Source organism: Lactuca sativa, chromosome 1 (genome assembly GCF_002870075.4).
Source record: "Lactuca sativa cultivar Salinas chromosome 1, Lsat_Salinas_v11, whole genome shotgun sequence".
NCBI classification, from domain to species: domain Eukaryota; kingdom Viridiplantae; phylum Streptophyta; class Magnoliopsida; order Asterales; family Asteraceae; genus Lactuca; species Lactuca sativa.
Window position 1 is genome coordinate 14,681,374 of NC_056623.2, and position 21,406 is coordinate 14,702,779.

The 21,406-nt window shown below is 34.2% G+C and overlaps 1 protein-coding gene across 1 annotated transcript; it reads left to right on the top strand.

Moving 5' to 3' along the window:
- The first annotated feature begins 1,214 nt into the window (after nt 1–1,214).
- LOC111916789 (pentatricopeptide repeat-containing protein At1g74900, mitochondrial) lies at nt 1,215–3,784 on the top strand. Its single transcript, XM_023912449.3, has one exon. It carries the CDS (start codon nt 1,611–1,613, stop codon nt 3,102–3,104), a length of 1,494 nt encoding a protein of 497 aa, XP_023768217.1. The 5' UTR covers nt 1,215–1,610; the 3' UTR covers nt 3,105–3,784.
- Nucleotides 3,785–21,406: the final 17,622 nt, after the last annotated feature.

A 21,406-nucleotide genomic window follows, 5' to 3' on the forward strand; every position in this document is an offset into this window, starting at 1 on the left:
ACCCACACATTTAATCTCCACCAATTCGTCTTTTATGATGCTGAGCTACAGAGAGAAGGAAGAACATCGCACGAGATACCAAGAGGGAAGGCCACCATTGGAGTTACTAAGAGAGAAAGAGAAGAATATCGCCAACGTCGCCCATCTGTACACTGCCGTCTTCGAGCCATCTTCGTAAGAACATCACTGGATTTCCCAATTTGTAGATGAAGAGATAGATAAACAAATAAATATATAATTAATTAAATATAACTTACAAATAAAGATAAATCAAAATGAAATAGATAAGGGCCGTTTTTTATGTCTGGCTAGCGACATTAGGGATGAAGCATGGACAATTTAAATAAACGAGGGATTGTTCGAGTTAATTTTTGAAAATAATGACAAAAACATTCTTTGGCACTTACGCTGGGACGACTCGTGTAATTTACTCTTTGTATATTTTAATTAACTAGTTGATGGTTGCATAAATTGTTAAGGTTGAGTTTGACACGTCATATCTATTTTTTTTTATTTTTTTTTTGGTTATGTTTGCCATGTCAAAAAATAACTCGTAAGCTAGCTTTTAAAAAACTATTTTGAGTAGCTTTTCAAGAGCTTTTTAGAAATTTTACAAATATACCTTTAATTAATTACTATTATTTTGTTTCAAAACAATTCCATTTGTTTTTTGCTTTTTGTGTACGATTATTTTTGGTCTAAAAACAAACATAGTGGTTTAAGTTGATACATAATTTATAATAATATTTGAATATTACCACCGTATATTTCACTTATTGTACTATAGTAAAAACATTTTGTGATTTGAAAGATATAATAATACTAGAGGTATTTGTATAATTCAAGAAAAAATAACTCTTATTAAAATTGTATAGGATGAATAAGTAACTTGTCAACTCTTAGAAACCGGAAATCGGGATCAAAGCTTTTTATGATATTTATTTGATCCTGTAATTTCACTCAAGTTTGTCCATGTGTCATCTAATTCACGTAAGGTGAATGAACCTAAATTAACTTCCCCTCTTAACCGCACAAAAGTGGGCGGATGAAAAATGCATCTATTTGCTTTCATTTCTTAAAAAAATTCAAAACACATGTTACCTGTACGATTTACTTTCCTTGTATTCCATTCCACTTTTTAAATTAACTTCCGAGTCCAACTTAAGAAGAGAAGAGAAAAAAAAATGAAGACAACCGGGAATAATTTTTTGTATCTTGTTATGAGATTAGTTTTCTGAAATAATTGGAGACAAGAAAAAAGAAGTGATCTTCTATGCTAATTTTCCTCCCAAATTATATATATTTTTTTGAAAGAAAATAGGCTTAAGGATCTGTCTTTTCCTGATCTTCATTTCCAACTAGAAATAACCAATGTATAATTTTTTTCCTTCCTTTTTTTTTCCTTGACTTTACTCAGTAACTACTAACTAGGCGTAACTCGAGAATGTGGAAAGAAAACTGCATTTTGCATCCTAGCCCACATGCAAAGTTTTGCATCAGACTAAGGTAATTTTTTGCAATTTCGTTATACGTGAGGGTGTTTTTTTGCTACCGTACAGATACTCTAAGAGAAATAAGGAGGCGACTGAGATGGTGGTCGGTCGGAGACAATGATCGGAAATGTTAGCAGGCTTCACACGATAAATCGCTCCTCTTTAGTATGTTCCTTAAAATTCAAATCGTCGTTTCACAACCTGACCACCACCACGCCTCCTTCACCGCCGCCGCTGGAAGAAGATGATGCCGCCGGCCTTTGCAACCTCATCCTAAAGTTAGACCTACAAACCCTAAGTCAAAATCTTGAAACCAACTCTGTCTGCTGGACACCGGACCTGGTAAACAAAATCCTGAAACGCCTCTGGAACCATGGCCCCAAAGCACTTGAATTCTTCAGGCTCCTCGAACGCCATCCCATCTACACCCACTCCACTACCTCATTTGACCACGCCATCGACATTGCCGCCCGATTACGCGACTACAAGACCGTCTGGACGCTCGTCGCCCGTATGCGGAAACGAAGGCTCGGTCCGAACCCGAAAACATTCGCGATCATAACCGAGCGGTTCGTATCCGCTGGAAAACCCGACAAAGCCGTAAGAGTTTTCTTGTCGATGCACGAACATGGCTGCCAACAAGACTTGAATAGCTTCAATACATTTCTTGATGTATTATGCAAGTCTAAACGAGCTGAAATGGCCTATAACCTGTTTAAGGTTTTAAAGAGAAGATTCAAAGCAGATACAATCAGTTACAACATCATTGCGAATGGTTTTTGTTTGATTAAGCGAACGCCTAGAGCATTGGAAGTGTTGAGGGAGATGGTGGAGAGTGGTCTCGAGCCAACTCTCAAGACGTATAACATAATCCTTAATGGGTATTTCAAGGCGGGTCAGATTAAAGAAGCTTGGCAGTTCTTCTTGGAGATGAAACGGCGAAAATGTGTGATGGATGTTGTTACGTACACAACAATGGTTCACGGCTTTGGAGTTTCAGGTGAGATCCAAAAGGCACGCCAGGTGTTTGATGAAATGCTTGAAACAGGGATTCTTCCCTCTGTTGCTACATACACCGCATTCATTCAAGTTCTCTGCAAGAAAGACACTGTGGAAAACGCCATTGTAGTGTTTGAAGAGATGTTAAAGAAGGGCTATACACCTAATTCAACAACTTACAGTGTACTCATCAGAGGATTATGTCATGTTGGAAAGATGGACAAGGCAATGGAGTATCTGGACAGAATGAAACAAGATGAATGTGAACCAAATGTTCAAATTTTCAATGTGATCATTAGGTATTATTGTGATGAAGGTGAAATCGAAAAGAGTTTGGAAGTTTTTGAGAGAATGGGTAGTGGTGAATGTTTGCCTAATTTGGATACATACAATATTTTGATTAGTGCAATGTTTGTGAGGAAGAGATCAGATGATTTAATGGTGGCAGGGAAACTGTTGATAGAAATGGTGGACAGAGGTTTTGTTCCTAGAAAATTTACCTTCAATCGAATCTTGAATGGGCTTTTGCTTACTGGAAATCAAGATTTTGCTCAAGAGATACTTAGAGCACAGAGTAAATGTGGTCGTCTCCCTCGTCATTTCAGATTATGATAACAAGTTTTTTTGTGTATCAAGAAAAAAGTAAGTCAATGTTCCTTTTTTTACATCAATGAATTAACAAACAAATATATATCATACAAACATGATCCATTCTAACAAATAAAACATGTGCCTTGAATCTTGATGGATCAATGACTAATTATTTATGAGTGGTTTTGTGGTATTTGTCTTTAATCCAATGAAATCCAAGTGTTGTTCCATTTTTAACCTTCTTCATCCCCGTTGTTGCTACTGCTTTTGACTTGTCAAACCCTTCTCCTACCTTACTCTTAAAGCTGTTGCCACTTCCATGGTTGCTCTTGCTTCCTGGATAACCATTGTAGTATTCTGGTTCTGGGTCCCACTGGTCTGCCCATGAGTTATAGCTGTTGTCTAGTGCCATTTTCTTTGCTTGATCTTTACAATCAAATCTTTGTATATCAATCCTTAATTTCCTGAGAAGAAGCTGAATTAAGACGAACAAATAGAAGTAATGTTGAATTAATGGAGATTAATGTAGATTGTTGGTGTTTATATAGAGAGATATTGGTTTGGAGGGTATAAATGTAATTTGAATGTAGAATTTCAACTTTGGGTGCTGTATCTTTCTTTATTGTTTGTTTTGTTTGTTGGATGACTGGTATTTGAGGTCAAAGATGATGACCTTTTTAAATTGACTATATTTTCCTTGATCTCTTCTGCCTCTCTGGAAGTGCTTAAGAAGCAGCATCTATGTAATTCATCATACGCTTCTAGTAATGCGCCTGACATATCAACGATGACAACTGCATTTTTTTTTATCATATCAACAAAAAAACACAACCACAACCAAATTATTGCACTTTTCTATATATATATATATATATATATATATATATATATATATATATATATATATATATATATATATATATATATATATATATATATATATATATATATATATATATATATATATATATATATATATACTGACACAAGCATATACAACAAATGGATGTGGTATTTAGAAAAAAATAAAATTTAAATAAACTATGTAATTGAATGTTTAATTATTACTCCTTATTGATAATTTTGAACAGAAATAAATAAATAAATAAACTTTGTGATATTTAAATTTCTGTCCCATATTAAAAGATATAGAATCATTTATAGAAGGATATAACATTTTTTTTATCAATAATTAACAAGAAATATACAATGATGTTTTGATGCGTGATTAGAGTGGTTCGTTATTTGAATAAATCAAATTAGACAATTTAGATTTTCGATTGGTTTTAAAGTAATATTTTGGATTTTATATTGGTTTTTGTTAATAACATAAGAACCGAATAATCTAAAAAAACTTGAACAACAATTTATTTATAACTTTGTTTTTATTATATATATTTTAGTCACTTATTAATTTAATAAGTCTTTTAATATATTAGAGAGTTTCATCCATTATAAACCTTAATATGTATTTATTCATAAATGTTTTTTATTTGTAAATTACTGAATTATAATATATTTTTCTTAGCAGCTGTTTATATGCTTTAGAGTAAATTACATGAATTGCCTCTCGTACATGTGTCAAAAAAACACATTCAGTCTATATTTTTAAAAATTAGCTAGAACTGTCATTCGTTTGGTTTAAAGTTGCATGTTTCATCTCTTGTTAGTTTAAATTTACTTGCTCCAAATTTTTTTAGCGAATTTAATGAAAAAGTAGCGATTTTTGTACATATAAAGTAAAAAAAAGATTTGTAATTTCTAAGTATTTTTTATGCATTTTTATGATTTTTAGGGTTTTTGTTTTACGTAGAACCTCTCTCTCTCTCTCTCTCTCTCTCTCTCTCTATATATATATATATATATATATATATATATATATATATATATATATATATATATATATATATATATATATATATATATATATATATATATATATATATATATATATACTGGAAACCCTCTTGACTACGTCCGACGAGTACCACCTCCATCAGAGATCTGGAACATTGTCAGAAATAACATCACTACTGTCGATTTCTCTCCCTTTGATCTTCATTGATTTTCTTAAACCCTTGCATGATCATCACTACTTGAAAACCATAGCACCACTTGAAACTCTAGTATTGTTGAAACCATTGTATATGTTCTTCACCGGTCGAAGCCCTAGTTCCAATGTTGCAAAACTCGTTAGGCGTTCACAGTGCGGCCAACTAGCACCTAATGAGTATTCGGTCTAGGCAGGGAGTATTCAGATTGAATAAATTATATGAAATTAATTTTAGGAAAATTATGTATACCAAATATAACAAGTTTATTAAAATATATAAAGAAATAGATGCATATCAATATCAATTTTAGATTTTTAACTAAAAAAAGTCAGAATTTTCGACTTTTTTTGATTTTAACCAATTTTTTTTTTCCGATTTTGATCGATTCTGAAATCTTCCGATTTTGACCGAACTGGAGTCGATTTTGACCGATTCTGATTTTTGGCCGATTCCTAATTAGGTGTTTCGGCAGACTAGGCCGAGTTTTGCAACACTACATAAATCCAAGTTTGTGGTTGTGTAGATCTGGTGGCAAGAAGGACAAAAACCAGATGAAAAGAGGGAGAGAAAACAAGTGCTACTTTCTGGTGGTCCAAATCTCTAATGGCGATGTTAACGGATCTGGTGAGGGTGTCGGTCGTTGGCGATTAGAGTCAAGGTTCTAAATAACGTAAGGCGTGACTTGGCGGCAATGTCAAGCCTCAAGTTTTTTTGAGTCATGGCGAGCCATGTCGTTTGTAAAGCGTGAGTTAAGGCGACAACTTTGTATATAATTAATAATTTTATATCTATTTTCTACTATTATTCATTTTTATATACATATGTGAGTTAATGCGACATTTTTTCAAAGCTTGGCGGCAAGTACAAGCCTTGGAGCCATGTTGCGTAATGGCGAAGCCGTGGCGAGCTTTTTAGAACATTGATTAGAGTTTTAACAAACCCAATGACTGTGTTGGTCATCTGTCTGTGAGAGATAAAGGGAGAGAAGTGGTGTTTCCAATGGTACGATGGGTAGTGGTAGTCAACGACGATGGACGGTGGTTTTTGATGGAGAGGAGGTGACTAGTGTGTTCTAGGTCTTTAGGTTCTAAGATTTAAAGAGTAGAGAGTATTCATTAATAGACGGTGTATGCGTATGTGGTGGGGCCTACTACCTTTTCTAAAAAAATAAATTTGATTAAAATATTTTTTAATAATTAAATTTAACCAGAAATATTAAAAATAATTGAAAAAGAGTTTGAAATGACAATAGTCATTTTATGTTGTTAGGGACTAAGCGTACAATTTTCTTTTACGTTTTAAGGGCCGATCCGATTTAATTTTTTAAAATAATGATTGAATGTGTTTTTTGACACCTGCACGATGGATGATTTGTGTAATTTACTCTAAATTTTAATTTACAGCTAAACAATTTTCTTAATTTATTTTATAGACTTCATTAATACTCGAGTTATATATATATATATATATATATATATATATATATATATATATATATGTTACATAAAAACGATAATTATTATATATACATACTAATTTAGAAGTACCAGATAAACAGTTCTTTGCTTCTACTGGCTGATTTTTTTTTTTTTTTTTTTTTTAAATTTTCTTTTTGTCTATTGTGTCTTCTTCAATACAGTGATTTCCACGTGCTTTGATGGCCAATACGTGTCTCTTCTTTCTTTCTTCTTTTATTGTCGACTCTTCCCCACCGCGTCTAATCTCGATTTCCACAAATCTCCCACCGCCTGCCGCCTCAAATCTATCGCCTCGCATAATAAGAACATCAAGAACGTTTATCGGTTATCTTCATCAATACAGATCCTTCTTTTGGTACTAAAATAATCACTGTTTGAGTTGTGGATCCCGTTCTACCAGGTTCACCATTGTTACGTGTTTCCCATCGGCTTCTTCCAGAAAAGCACCACCGCCTACCATCTGGGTTTTACCCAATTTCAATCTCCTCTAGCCAGTCCATCGCTCTCTTCGCCACCATGACACTCAATCACATCCTCCGCCAACGCCGGTAACTGTAAGTTCTCTTCCTTTACCATCTTCTTTTCTAAATCTACTCCACTTGGACCTCCCGTATTCACTGCTCCCAGGTTCGATAATATGCGATGAAGATCAACAGAGGATAAGTAGTAGTTCTGGAAAAAAAGGAGGCAGCGAACGTATAACATCGAATAGCTTTCAAGAATTTCAAAGTAATTTCTTCGATTTCTTCCCTTTTTTGTTTCTTTTCAAGTTCTTGCTGTATTTTCGGTCAAATAGTTTTGCTTCTAGCTACAGTATTGAAACCGATGGAAAGTGGATAAGTGAAATATGTGTAATATCGATTGCAAAAGAAGTCGATTTTTTCGTTGGCGAGTCCGCCTCCACTACAGCAGACGCCGACAACTCTGCCTCTCCCAAACTCAACTAAAACTTTTATGCGATGTTTATCGGCTCTTAAGCTTCATACTTCCAGTTCGATCTGGACCAACACCCTTCAAATGATAGGTTATGCCTTTTCACCTTCTAGGTCCCATAAAATCACGTAATTAGCCTTTGTTGTGTGTTTTCAATAATCCCAATAATTCCCTTTTTTTATCTGTTCGCTCTGCACATTTTTCCGTATAGGTATGTGTACATAGATCATATGGGCAACGTTTGTTGTTGCTAGAACAATGCGAATCGAATACCCATTTCTTTTTGCCCTGGATTGTAATTTATCCTATCTATCTTCTTCTTGATCAGAAATGTGCGTCCTGAATTGTATACAATGTTGAAGTTTGGTCATCATATATCTTTGGATAATATTTCACTCTTAGTTTACTGAACCTGGATTTACAGTTTATTTTGTTGCAATTTTCTTATATTTTTAACCTATAACTGAAGAATTTGATTTACCAATCATATTCTCAATGGACTCTATAAATCAAATTGTCAAATTTATCATTATAATGTTGTACATATACCTTTAATTTTGTCTTAGAATTTGTATATTAGATAAATGGACGTGAAGCAAACGCATGGTTATATGTTCATTTTTTTGGGTATCATTTAGATTGCATATTATTTCATTTGTCTTTCCATCTTCTCCCGCTCTAACTACAATAATATACTTATAGAGAGATGTATATATGGTTTGATTTCTTATCCATTTTAGCTTGATTTGGATGTCAATCTTCAACTCACTCATATGTTCGATTCTGAAACACACAGGCAAAACATGAGGGTGTTCATTACCTCACCCCTAATACACACAAAATCAAGTATACATTTATAGGGGTAAATCTGTCCAAAATTTAGGTGACGCGTCCATTAGTTGTGTGATGCATCTTTAACTTGGGACAGTTAAATATGTTCACCATTGATGGTTTTATTTGATTACTTTATTTTATCTTTTTTCCATTTCTTCACGGTACATTCTTTTAATTGCTTTGAGAATACATTTTTTTCATCTATAGTAATGATTATGTGATGAATATCACAACTTTGTCATTCTGGTTAATCATATATGTGCATGCACCTTTGTCATTCTGCTCTTCTTATAGGTCTATTTTTTAATGTTTGGCAAAGTGGATAGATTTCCCCTTAACATTAAAGAGGTCAATAAATATCCCCACGAGCTTTAGGCTGATTGGCTCCCTTTTTAAGAAGAAAGAGTATTTTTTTTGGGGTATTTGAGGCCTGAAAACTTTACTCACACATGCCTATCAGGCATGTTGGCACAATACAAATATACAATTAGGCTATTCATTATTTTGACATCAAATTTTAATAATAAATACATACATATGGTTTATTTTTTTAGTATTTGTTGTTTTTCATGTACACTTAAGATATTTTGTATTAGTATCGGATATAATGATCACCAAGACTCTTAGGGTTCTATTTGTATTGAGAAATTGATGTTTCATGATCGCTTTGAAGATGCTTTACATTGATCAATAATCACAAAGTCGTTAAACGAAGCTTCTTAATTTTTCGTTTATATTTAACTCGATTGACCTCCAACCAAAACTGTTAAAGCAAAAAAATCTGGAAAAATTTTTACTTCATCGGGACTACACTCCTATAAACTATAATCAATCATCATCACATGGGTCCCTTTCATTCAATTTTCACAAACTTTACATCAAAATGTGCGTAATCTTAGTGGAAAGATAATTTCAGTTATGGATTGATGTATTAAATGTTAACTTTGCTATTTAACTTCTACAAAGGAAGTAGAGAAGATTACATCAAAGTTGGTGTTCCCCTATATGAAGCAGCCATTAAAGGCGATTGGAAAACTACTGAAGCGATTCTTGATAAAGATCTAAAACTGGTACGCTTTAGCATCACTGAAAATCATGAAACAGCCCTTCATGTTGCAACATAAGTAAAATGAACAAAACAGTTACAAGAGTTTGTGGAAAATTTAGTGAATAAGATGGATGAAAAGGACTTAGAAATTCAAAAAAAACAGTTCCAATACTGCCCTTTGTTTAACTGCTACAGCTGGAAATGTTGAAACGGTTAGGATTATGGTGAATAAGAACAAGAGGTTGCTTTCAATCCATAGTACTCAAGCAATGATGCCTCTTTATATGGCTGCTTTATTTGGTCAACATGACATGACGAAGTATCTCTATGATAATATTAAAAACTTGAGTGATGATGGTTGGACTCCTCAGAATCGTGCTGTTGGATGGAGAAAGAAAGACCAAAAAATGGTTGTAGCAGGAGATTAGGGTAATTTTTTGTTTTAAAAATTAGTTTTGTATTCATTATTTGAAATCATTTGTTAAATTTGATATCTAGAGACATTAATTAAAGATAAACGGAAGAGAATCTTTCAAAATGTAGCCTGAATGTTTGTAAAGTTTATGCTTAACATTCTTGGAGTAGTTATACAATTTGCAACCTTTGTAAACCATCTATTAGGAATTGTCACTATTTGGGTTCTGAATCTACTGATTTTATCCGTATGTTTCTCAGTGGTGTTTTTCGTAACCAATCCCGCAATGCGGACTCTTCCCTAGTTCACTCTAAATTTTAATTTACAGCTAAACAATTTTCTTAATTTATTTTATAGACTTCATTAATACTCGAGTTATATATATATATATATATATATATATATATATATATATATATATATATATATATATATATATATATATATATATATATATATATATATATATACATGTTACATAAAAACGATCCAACCAAATTGTAATATTGTTGGATTAGAATGAATTTGAATTTAGTTTGGATTATTCATATCTATATTTTTAAAACCGTAATCAATTTTGATTGTGTTGATTTGATCGAATCAATCCATCCAAATGAACACCTAAGTCAAAAGTAAAAAACAAAAAAAGGTAATTAAGATGGTAAACTTGGATATTACATATAGAATATCTAAGGGCATATTTATATATTTTATAACATTAGTGTTTTTATGAGATAAATAAGTTTGAGTAATTGAAAAGGATAAAAGATAGTAAACTTAGATATTACATATAGAATATCTAAGGGCGTACATATATATTTTATAACATTAGTGTTTTTATGAGATAAATAAGTTTGGGTATTTGAAAAGAGTAAAAGATTTACTAATTTTTCTTAGAATGATTTACACATGCTTTATTAATTACCTCAAAAAAAAACCCACTTAAATTTCCATTTTCTTGTGAATTCTTGTATTATTTGTTAACTAAACGAATCCACGTGCGTTGTGCCATAATATAATTATAGATAAAATAATAACTCTTAACAAATGATTATTTAATATTTCTATGAGAAAAATCAATATGAGTCGTACACCAAACATTTAGCTAACCTATTAGTTTTATTTAACATCATAGTTTTAACTTATTGGTCATTATATCATTGATTGATAATTTTATATATTGTAAAAATTATATAAATTATATATGAAACCTATGATGAAAATATAGTCATAATTTGGGTGTGAATTTAAAGAGTTAAAAAAATAATAGGAAAGCATATGTATGCACCCGAGTCTATATATGCATGAGCATGTGGGCATAAGCGTAAGCAGAAAAAATATATCAGGGGTTGCATAGTTTTTTTTTAAGGGTTGCACTAATAAAAAACTTATTTTTCCACGACTGTTTTGTCATAAAATCCATCACTAACCTAGTTATACTGAGGTATTTACATGAAGATCTTGTTTGATAGATATCTTTCCAGGTCTAAACAAATCTTTCTTGTTGAATGGACGGAAAGACTATTTGATTTGCACAAAAAAGAGTCTTTCTCGGTAAGATATGTCTTTCCTATAAAGCCCCAAAACTATATCTTTCTGGCTTGTTTAGTGGTCAAACCAACAAATGATGGGATAAAATAATAACAATAAAATACAAATCACTGCTACTACTTACACTAAAAATAGTATAGAGCAGGGTCGGTCCATAGGAATACGAGACTTTTATTTAGCCATATTTTCACACATCATACAATCAATGTTAAAGTGGGGGATTATGTTTGAAGTCAAGTTAAACTTCATAAACAAACAAGATTAATAATAGAACTCAATAATAGAAATACATTTCTGATTCTTATTCCTATACATGTGTTGTATTGCAAAATGTAATATGACTATGATCCATGTTCAATCTAGGTTGGTAATTTAGATATTAATAAACTTTAATATCCAAGTTGACAAAAGTGTTTTATTCAAAACATGTTCTTCAAATAAAACTTCATTTAATTAATTCAATTCAAATAAGCTCTTGTATCAAATCATTAAATGACATTAAGTTCTTGCAAGAATTACCAACAATGTCCAAAATTCCTCATAAGTTTGGGAATATGAACATTTAATCTTTGATTACACCAGTTTTGATCTATTTACAACCAATCAAGTGCATGTTACTAACATCAAAATGAAAATGATAAACAACTTTAACAACTATTCTTCGGAAAAATTGGTTTGACCTTAAATGCATAAAGACAAATGTTGAAAAAGCTGCATAAATCCTAATTTTTTTTTAGAACCAATCTTTTTGAACCAAGTGAAGATCATGTATAATCCAACAAAAAGTCAATTAATCTAAACTAAATACTACAAAACAAAATAAAAACAAGCATATATACAAACGATTAACAAGATAAACTAAAAAAATGAAACTAGACAACCAAATGAACTTTTGCGCCTCCTTATGCCTTACCGATTCACACAATAACGTACTCACGGATATTTTAAAAACGCCCTACGTTTGATTATCCCATGTTGTGACCAAATTATTTAAGAGGAGCTGCTTGTCATAAAACACCTCAATGCACCGTCACTAAGTGAATAGCAAATAAGTGTGTTCTCAATAGTTCTAAAGTTTCACAAATTAGTGACACCATATGTCTACGGGGTATAAGTAGAAAAAACTTTGAACTTGACCGTGTATTGTGAAAAAAAGTTAAAGGCATTCTAAAGATGAGAAGAAAGAGGAGAGAAAAATGCATGAAATGATCCTAAAAACCTAAATGAAAAAGAAAAATCTTTTTGTATTTTATGTTTTGTAATTTTTAAAATTTTAAGTTTATATATATATATATATATATATATATATATATATATATATATATATATATATATATATATATATATATATATATATATATATCCTCCTCCCCAAGCTTAAAAATATGCGTCGTCCCCGATGCTTGGAAAGAGAGTGGGACATATTATTAAGGAGGATCTTGAGGTGGGAATGGTGGAGGATATGGATGTGGAAATTGTCGATTGTACGGTGGAGGGTAGTGTGGAACAAATGCATGTTTTGCAAGATGTTTGTCGTGAGGCGAGTTTCTCCGTCAATGACATTTAGACCGGGTGGAAAGCGAATGACAATATGTGGGTGTTTGAGGATAATTGTGATCATACCCCCACAAAGTAGTTTACCACTGGTGCTGTGGGATATTTTCAACAATTTGAAAATAATCCATAATCCAAAATCAGGAAGTTGATTAGGGTTGTGGATCATACACCACATAAGCTCTAATTCTTTTTGGCCAACCTTGCTTATCTCATTTTATGGAAATACAATAGAGGCAAGGATGTGATGAGTGGCCTTAATAACATGATGAATGATACTTGATGCTTTGGTAGCACTTGGAAAGTATCTCAATCGTGAAATTCTCCCCCAAAAAGCTTTAGCATCCTCTTGAAATGGAAAATTAAATATGTGAAATGGGCTGTAAGTGTTAGCATTTGGAGCACCAATGAGTTAACATAATTTATTTTTATGCAACTGATAATTACGGCTAAAAGCACGGAATAAGAGATACTCGGTTCAATGATTGAAGGAAACAGATGACAGAAATTCAAAAGTAGGTTGGACATACCCAACATCATGCAATGACAACAAACCTTCCCATCCAATATTTCTGAACAAAACACGGACTTGGTCATGTATATGAAGGGACACAAGAGTGGGCATGTCCGTGAATTTCTGTGTTGCGCGCCCACGACTAAGAAAATTATGACACCTAGCCTCTTGTTGAGAGTCTAAGAATGCCAATTCACCCGAATTTTGGCGTGGAGGGTTTGGGTCATGTTGACTAACATTAGAGTCAACGACTCTAGAATGCTTGGAATTACCCTTTTTACCACCCCCACGAGATGATGAAGCCATGAGAGAAATGAAATTTAAGCACAAAAATTTGACTATTAAGCACAATGCACAACCACTTCAAAGGACCAACACACAATTAACATCCAAATATTGAAGCTTTTTGACTAACAATGCAAAGTCAAGGAATTAGAAAGAGAATACCCAATTTGGAGCTTGAAACACGAATTTGGTGCTTGAAATCACTTGTAATCTCTTCCACAATGCTTCTCCAAGCTTATCCTACAAGCAATTTGAAGAAATTAGAACAAAATTTTCGGACCCTAATTTCTAGGGTTCTTCCAAACCTCCGAAAACCACGATTAAAATGGTGTTGTGAAGTTGCTTGAGTGTAAGGAAGAATAAAGGAGAGTGAAAAATCATACCTTGCTTGCTTAATTCCATGGAAAAATCGAATACTTGATGTATTTTTGTGGTTATCGGTCATGTGTAGTGAGGGAAAACAAGAGAAGAAGTCGCGACTGGAATGAAGAAAAGAAGGAGCTGGTATTCTAAAAGAAATATTTTTTTTTAACATACAGGCCCCGTTACACGGTTGTGTAACGCCATAGTTCCGGATACCAATCTTCATTACACGGCTGTGTTTTGCAAATGCATGCATTACAAGGCCCATGTAATGTTCTGAGGACACAAAATTTTTTCTTGGTTTCACATCCGCTCACTTCCAATCCTCATAAAAGTTGTTTTTAGACCCCCCTAATTATTCTAAGAACCTTGGAACACAAAAACTTGAAAGAAAATGTCCAAACGAAAATTTTACAAAAATGACCAAAATACCCCCGAGTTGCCTCTCGAATAACTGCCCTTGTTTAAAGTCGATGGCTCGACATGGACCCCAATCATTTGTCAATCTTGGTACTTTGGATTCGCTACTTCTTCCACTTCCTCATTTTTGACTTAAAATCCTTCATAATAAGGCTTTAAACGATGACTGTTCACCTTAAAGATCTTCCCGGTTTTCTCACTCGTGATTTCTTTTGCACCATGCTCAAAAACATTAGTGACAACAAATGGTCCCACCCAACGGGACCTTAATTTACCAGGAATTAATTTAAAATGAGAGTGATAAAGTAATACCCTTTGACCTTTTTCAAATACCTTGCGTGATATCATCTTGTCATGGTATGCTTTCGTCTTTTCCTTGTAAAGAACTACATTTCATATTCTTCATTGCGGATCTCCTCAAGCTCTTGAATGTCAAGCTTCCCCTTCTTTCCCGATTCATTTACATCCATATTGAATTGCTTGACTGCCCAATAGACTCTATGCTCTAACTCAACAGGTAATCGACATGGCTTCCCAAAAACAATGCGATATGGAGACATACCAATTGGAGTTTTGAATGTTGTGTGATATGCCCACAAGGCATCATCAAAACGAGTAATCCAATCTTTCCTTGTTGTATTGATATTTTTCTCCAAAATACCCTTGATTTGTTGATTGCTCACTTCTGCTTGTCCGTTTGTTTGTGGATGATATGTTGTGGAAACTTTATGAGTAACACTATACTACTTCAAGACACTTCCAAGCATACGATTGCAAAATTGTGAACCACGATCATTGATTAAGGCTTTTGGAACACCAAATCTGGAGAAGATGTTAGCCTTCAAAAAATCTATCACAACTTTTGAATCATTAGTGCGGGTGGCTTTTGCTTCCACCCACTTTGAAACATAATTCACAGCCAAAATGATGTAAGTAAACCCGAGGATGATGGGAAAGGTCCCATGAAATCAATGCCCCAAACATCGAAAATTTCACAAACTAAAATGGGATTAAGGGACATTTGATTCTTTGAGCTTAAAGAACTCATCTTTTGACATTTATCATAGCTTGCACAAAAAAACATAAGAGTCATGGAAAATGCTTAGCCAGTAAAATCCACTTTCTAATACTTTTCTTGCAGTTCTTTGAGGACCAAAATGCCCTCCACATGCATAAGAGTGACAAAATGTTAAGATAGAAGATACCTCATGTTGTTCCACACATCGTCTAATCATTTGATCAACATAATATTTCCACAAATATGGCTCATCCCATCCGTACCTCTTGGCTTCTTTCTTGATTTTGTCTTTTTGCCATCGAGCCAAATCTGGTGGAAATTGATTTGTGACGATGTAGTTCACAATATTGGCATACCATGGTTTTGCTGAAAATAGATTCTCATCGGGAAATGCATCATGAATGGGAGTCGAGTCATCGGGAGAAACAATCCTGCTAAGATGATCATCTACAAGGTTTGACTTTCCGCTCTTGTCCTTGATTTCAATATCGAACTCTTGTAAGAGTAAAACCCATCGAATGAGTCTAGGTTTTGAATCCTTCTTTGGAAGTAGGTACCTAATAACTGCATGATCAGAATAAACAATCACTTTAGAACCTAACAAATATTGACGAATTTTTTCTAAATCAAAGACAATAGATAGAAATTCTTTCTCAGTTGTCGAGTAATTGGCTTGTGCACTATCAAGTGTCTTTGAAGCATAATAAATGACATGAGGAACTCGGTCTTTTCTTTGCCCCAACACTGCACCGACTGTATGATTGCTAGTATCACACATGATTTCAAAAGACAAACTCCAATCCAGTGATTGAAGTATTGCTGTTGAGATTATCAGCTCCTTCAACTGATCAAAAACTTGCTTGCACTCTTTGGAAAATTCAAATTTTGCATCTTTTCGTAGGAGCTCACACATGGGACGGGATATCTTGGAAAAATCTTTGATGAATCTTCTATAAAAACCTGCATGACCAAGAAATGAGCGTACCTCACGAACACAAGTGGGATAAGGTAAAGACTCAATGACATCAATTTTTGCTTTGTCTACCTCTAGACCCATAGAAGACACAACATGACCAAGTATGAGACCTTTATCAACCATAAAATGGCATTTCTCATAATTCAAAACAAGGTTGGTCTCAATACATCTTTGCAAAATCTTTTTCAAATTACCCAAACATTCATGAAAAGAATTACCATAAACTGTGAAGTCGTCCATAAAACTTCAATGATTTTCTCAACATATTCCGAAAAAATACTTACCATGCACCTTTGAAAAGTGTCGGGGAGCATTGCAAATTTCAAAAGGCATTTTGCCTATATACAAATGTTCCGAAGGGACATGTGAAACTAGTTTTTTCTTGATCCTCGGGTGCAATGGGTATTTGATGGTAACCGGAATACCCATCCAAGCAACAATAGTGTGTTTTTCCCACTAACCTTTCCAACATTTGATCAATGAAGGGAAGTAGGAAATGGCCCTTCTGGGTTGAGGAATTGAGTCTTCTATAATCTATGCAAACTCTCCACCCGTTTTGCACACGAGTGGGGACTAATTAACATTGGTCATTCTTTGTAACGGTAATACCTGTCTTCTTAGGTACAACTTGGACTGGGCTTACCCATTTGCTATCCCATATAGGATAAATCATCCCCACATTCAACAAATTCGGAATCTCTTTTTTCACAATCTCCATTATTGGAGGATTCAAATGCCTTTGAGCTTCTTGTGAAGGCTTGTAATCTTCTTCCATAAGGATCTTGTGCATGCAAAGTGAAAGACTTAACCCTTTGATGTCGGCTATAGTCTACCCAATAGCTTCCTTATAATCCTTTGTGACAACCCGATATTTCGAGACAATGTAATGTAAAACCAATCAAATTTAGGTCAAAATATAACTTTCCTAAAATCTTATTTGGGTTAAATAAAGTAGTAGGAATCGTATCAAGGTTTTCGTACATATAAAGAACCCTAAAATCCGAGTTATAACGAAGAAGTTATGACCAACCGAAGATTCTCGGCAAAACCGGCAACACCGATTAAACGAAAAACGCGAAGTTTCAATACAATAGTTTTTAGCCTTAAGTATCTAAATGAAAGTTATAGATAACCTCAAACCGTGAGCGTACATAAAAAGAACGTCCAAATCTGACTTCGGATGAGGAAGTTATGATTTTTCCAAGATTCGGGTATAACAGTAGACAGCTAAAAACTCGAAATAGAGCTCGAGATACTTTTGACCAAAACAACCTAAATGAGAATCTAAGGTCTCAACATTAGAAGCGCAACGGCGAAAAGTCTGACGAAAACGGACACCGGATGAAGAAGTTATGGATTTTTAACGGACTTTTCGTGTCCCGGCCCGTTAAAAATAAATAATTAAAAATAAATCAAAATTTGCCGATGAATTCTAAACGAGAGTTGTAGATAATATTTTCAGCTACGCGTGCATATAAAGAACGTCGAAAACGGAGCTCGTATGCGAAAGTTACGGATTTTACAAGTTCGGGGTCCAAAATCCGAGGCTGTCAGGCCCCCACGACGTGGCACAGCTTGGCCGCGACCCGGCAAGTGACTGAGGGCGTCCAATCAACGGAAGGGGATAAGGCTTGCTCCCCACAATGTGGCCAACCTTAGCCACGACATGGCACACCAGAAATGCCCCTATAAATAGAACTCTTGGGGTGCTGGGTTCAGGTGCTCCATTCTTCCATCTCTCGTGATGAAACTCTGCGGTTAAGCTCCCGAAGCCCTCCCGAAGCCCCGGTTTTCACCTTCAAGTCCCGAAGGAAGGTTTTGTGTTCCCGAGATTCCCGAGATTCCCGAGAATCCCGAGATTTTTCCCCCGCTTTCAACTCTTCCTGTCGAAGTTCTGCTCGATTCTTCTCTAGACTATTTCAAATCAACCACTTCAATCAAGTGAGTTCATACCCCTTTAATCAACCTTTGAAATGATTTTAAATGTTTTAAATACTTTAGGGGGGGGGGGAATACAAGTTAAATACTTATAGTTATTACTTCAATCACATGTGATTGCATTTAATCACATGTGATTAATAACTAGGAAACCAATGATTTTATCACTGTTCAAACTGTTTATCAAACTGTTTTACTTCAAAATGTTTTACAAACTCTTTTACTTTTCAAACTTATTTACAACTGTGATTCAAACCAATGTTCCTTATACTTAAACTGTTTTATCAAACTTATGCCTTCAAATTGTTTTATAGATTGACATCAAGTCGATCTTTTCTTGAAATAATATTTATGTTTCAAATGTCTTATAAAAACTTATTTATGCTTTTATATTATAAATTGCATGCCCATATATGTATAGATATATAAGTAATGTTTAAAGGGCTTAGGAAGGCCATCCGCCCTATTTCCTTTTTCTCGATTTGGATGTGGTCTGGTGGGATTTCGGGTGACCATCCGAAGGTCGTTTCAATATTAATTATATATCAAATATACCTATATAGACATAAAAGTACTTCCATATTCATACATACTAGACACATCATTAGTGAGTTACCATCGGTGTAACACAGGATCATACTATTACAACTGTTAGATCAATGAGTCAGTTCATTCATGAGTCTATACATTACATATACTATGAGAACATATACAACTATACTATGAGAACATATACAACTATACTAGGAAGAGAACATATACAACTATACTAGGAGGAGAACATATACAACTATACTAGAACGAGAAACATTACATTACACATACTAGAATACTTAAATTACTGTGATTTAAATCGGAGCATGACTTAAATGTCATGACTCGAGTTGTGGCCAGAGTCTCTTGGAGGGGGAGCGTGAGTTTGCGTATAGATCTATGCTGGGTTGACAATCCTACACCTTGCTACTAGCTACAGCCGGACCTGCAGGTCTGCGGGTGCCAAACGTCATTTCGTTATTACGACCATTCATTATGTCGTTGTTACTAGTCGATAGTATGGTGCAATTTATCACATAATGCCTTAATATAAAATCCGGTTTAAGGTAGTTAGTACAGCAGTAGTTCCTATAATACAAAACTACAGTACTACAATGATTTACCCATTACATATTTTTAGTGATAACCTCACTTAAACATTAATGTACAAACTATATTTTGTTAAATGATAGTTACACTTGGGAAATTACACACTTTTACAACAAACGAGCATACAAATCAGTTAAGCCTTGGTAGAAGGCTACTTTAATAGAAAATATAGGTTTTTCTGAGAGATTCAAACTTTTACAAACACTTACATACATTTTACAACTTATACTTGCGACAGGTTCAAACGTTTTGATAACAAACCCGACACTAAAATACTTATGAACTCACCGGCTTAATGCTGATAAACTCTTTCAAAATAACTTGTATTCTCAGGTCATCAGTAGACAGGTACCGAGGCCAACTTTTGAGAAGATGGAGCGCATCCATGACTCATCTCATATTATTTTGTTTTACATTATTTTTGTGTCTATAACTGTACAGAACACGCTTGTATTAAAATTATATATTTAATGCAATGGATGATGTTGTTTGCTTATTTACATTTACTGTGTTGTGATACATTACATGACGTCCTCCGCCCCAGAACGTTTCCGCCGTTCTTGGTTTTGGGGTGTGACAGATTGGTATCAGAGCATTGTTTATAGTGAATTAAGTATATCAACCCATAAAAGATATACTAACTATAAATACATAAGGGATTAAAAATACTCTGACCAAGAGTTTATACTTTAAATAGTAAAATAATTAAGTAAGTATACATGCTGCATTCATACTAAAATCAGTGTCACTAGGACAGTACAAAAGAATTACGATTGTTGGGCAACACAAGTGGGCTTAGAGACATATGGTCAAAACCGGGAAGATATAGCCTGATCACCTATATTATCCGAGGGTTGACTAGCATGTGCCTAAGTTTAAGTGTGTGGTTGCAACAATGCTAAAATCTTACCAACCCTACCACAATGAGAACAATAGAACATAACAATAAATTTAAAATACTATAGGAGTATTTGGTATTACTATAAGTACTTTATACTTGAGAATTAAAACGGGATCTTAATTATTAAGTTGATAGTTGCTAAGTGGATACACTGAGGCTATATGTAATTAGGATGTTATAGACTTAGAATTTGTGGAAATTTTGCCTTACCCCTATTCTGTGTGAATTTGGAACTAAGGTCACTTATTCGAAGGTTTATCCTGTTTAGATTACACATAGCTGGTATGCACTTTACAAATAGCGATGTAACTAATGAAGGTTTTCTAAATAATTATCTAGATAGTTCGTCTAATAATTATCCTCTTACCCTAAATTCTCGCATAGAAATCATAGCTGGACTCCATCCCCTTGACAACCAGTATCTTCCGAATGAAGTCATAGCTGGTTGATTTGGAGAAGAACCAGAGAATGATCATCCTATCCCCTTGGATGATCACCATGATGAAGACCTTTCGTATGATGCTAACTCCGAACCGGAGGTTGAGAACCTACCCTGAGCAGCTCCCTTTCCAATTCCTAACCCTCGTCCGGCTTTTCATGGCCCGACCCTGAGTGAGTGGAATGCTTGGAAATATGGAGCCAAGGACAAGATCAGTCTATGCTATTTGATGGCGACCGAAGCTTTTACGACTTGAGCAATGAGGGCTTAGCAGATTTAGTCTTGCCAATCTTGGTCCGCAGAGTGGCCCGAAATGAGATTCAAGGCAGGACAGCCCTACATCAGATTTCAGAAATAGTCGCCTATGCTAGAATGCATACCCTCCGCACCATTCGACTAGAACATGCTCATGAGAGATCAGAGAGAAACCATGAAACCCTGCTGCAAGCACTGGCTGAA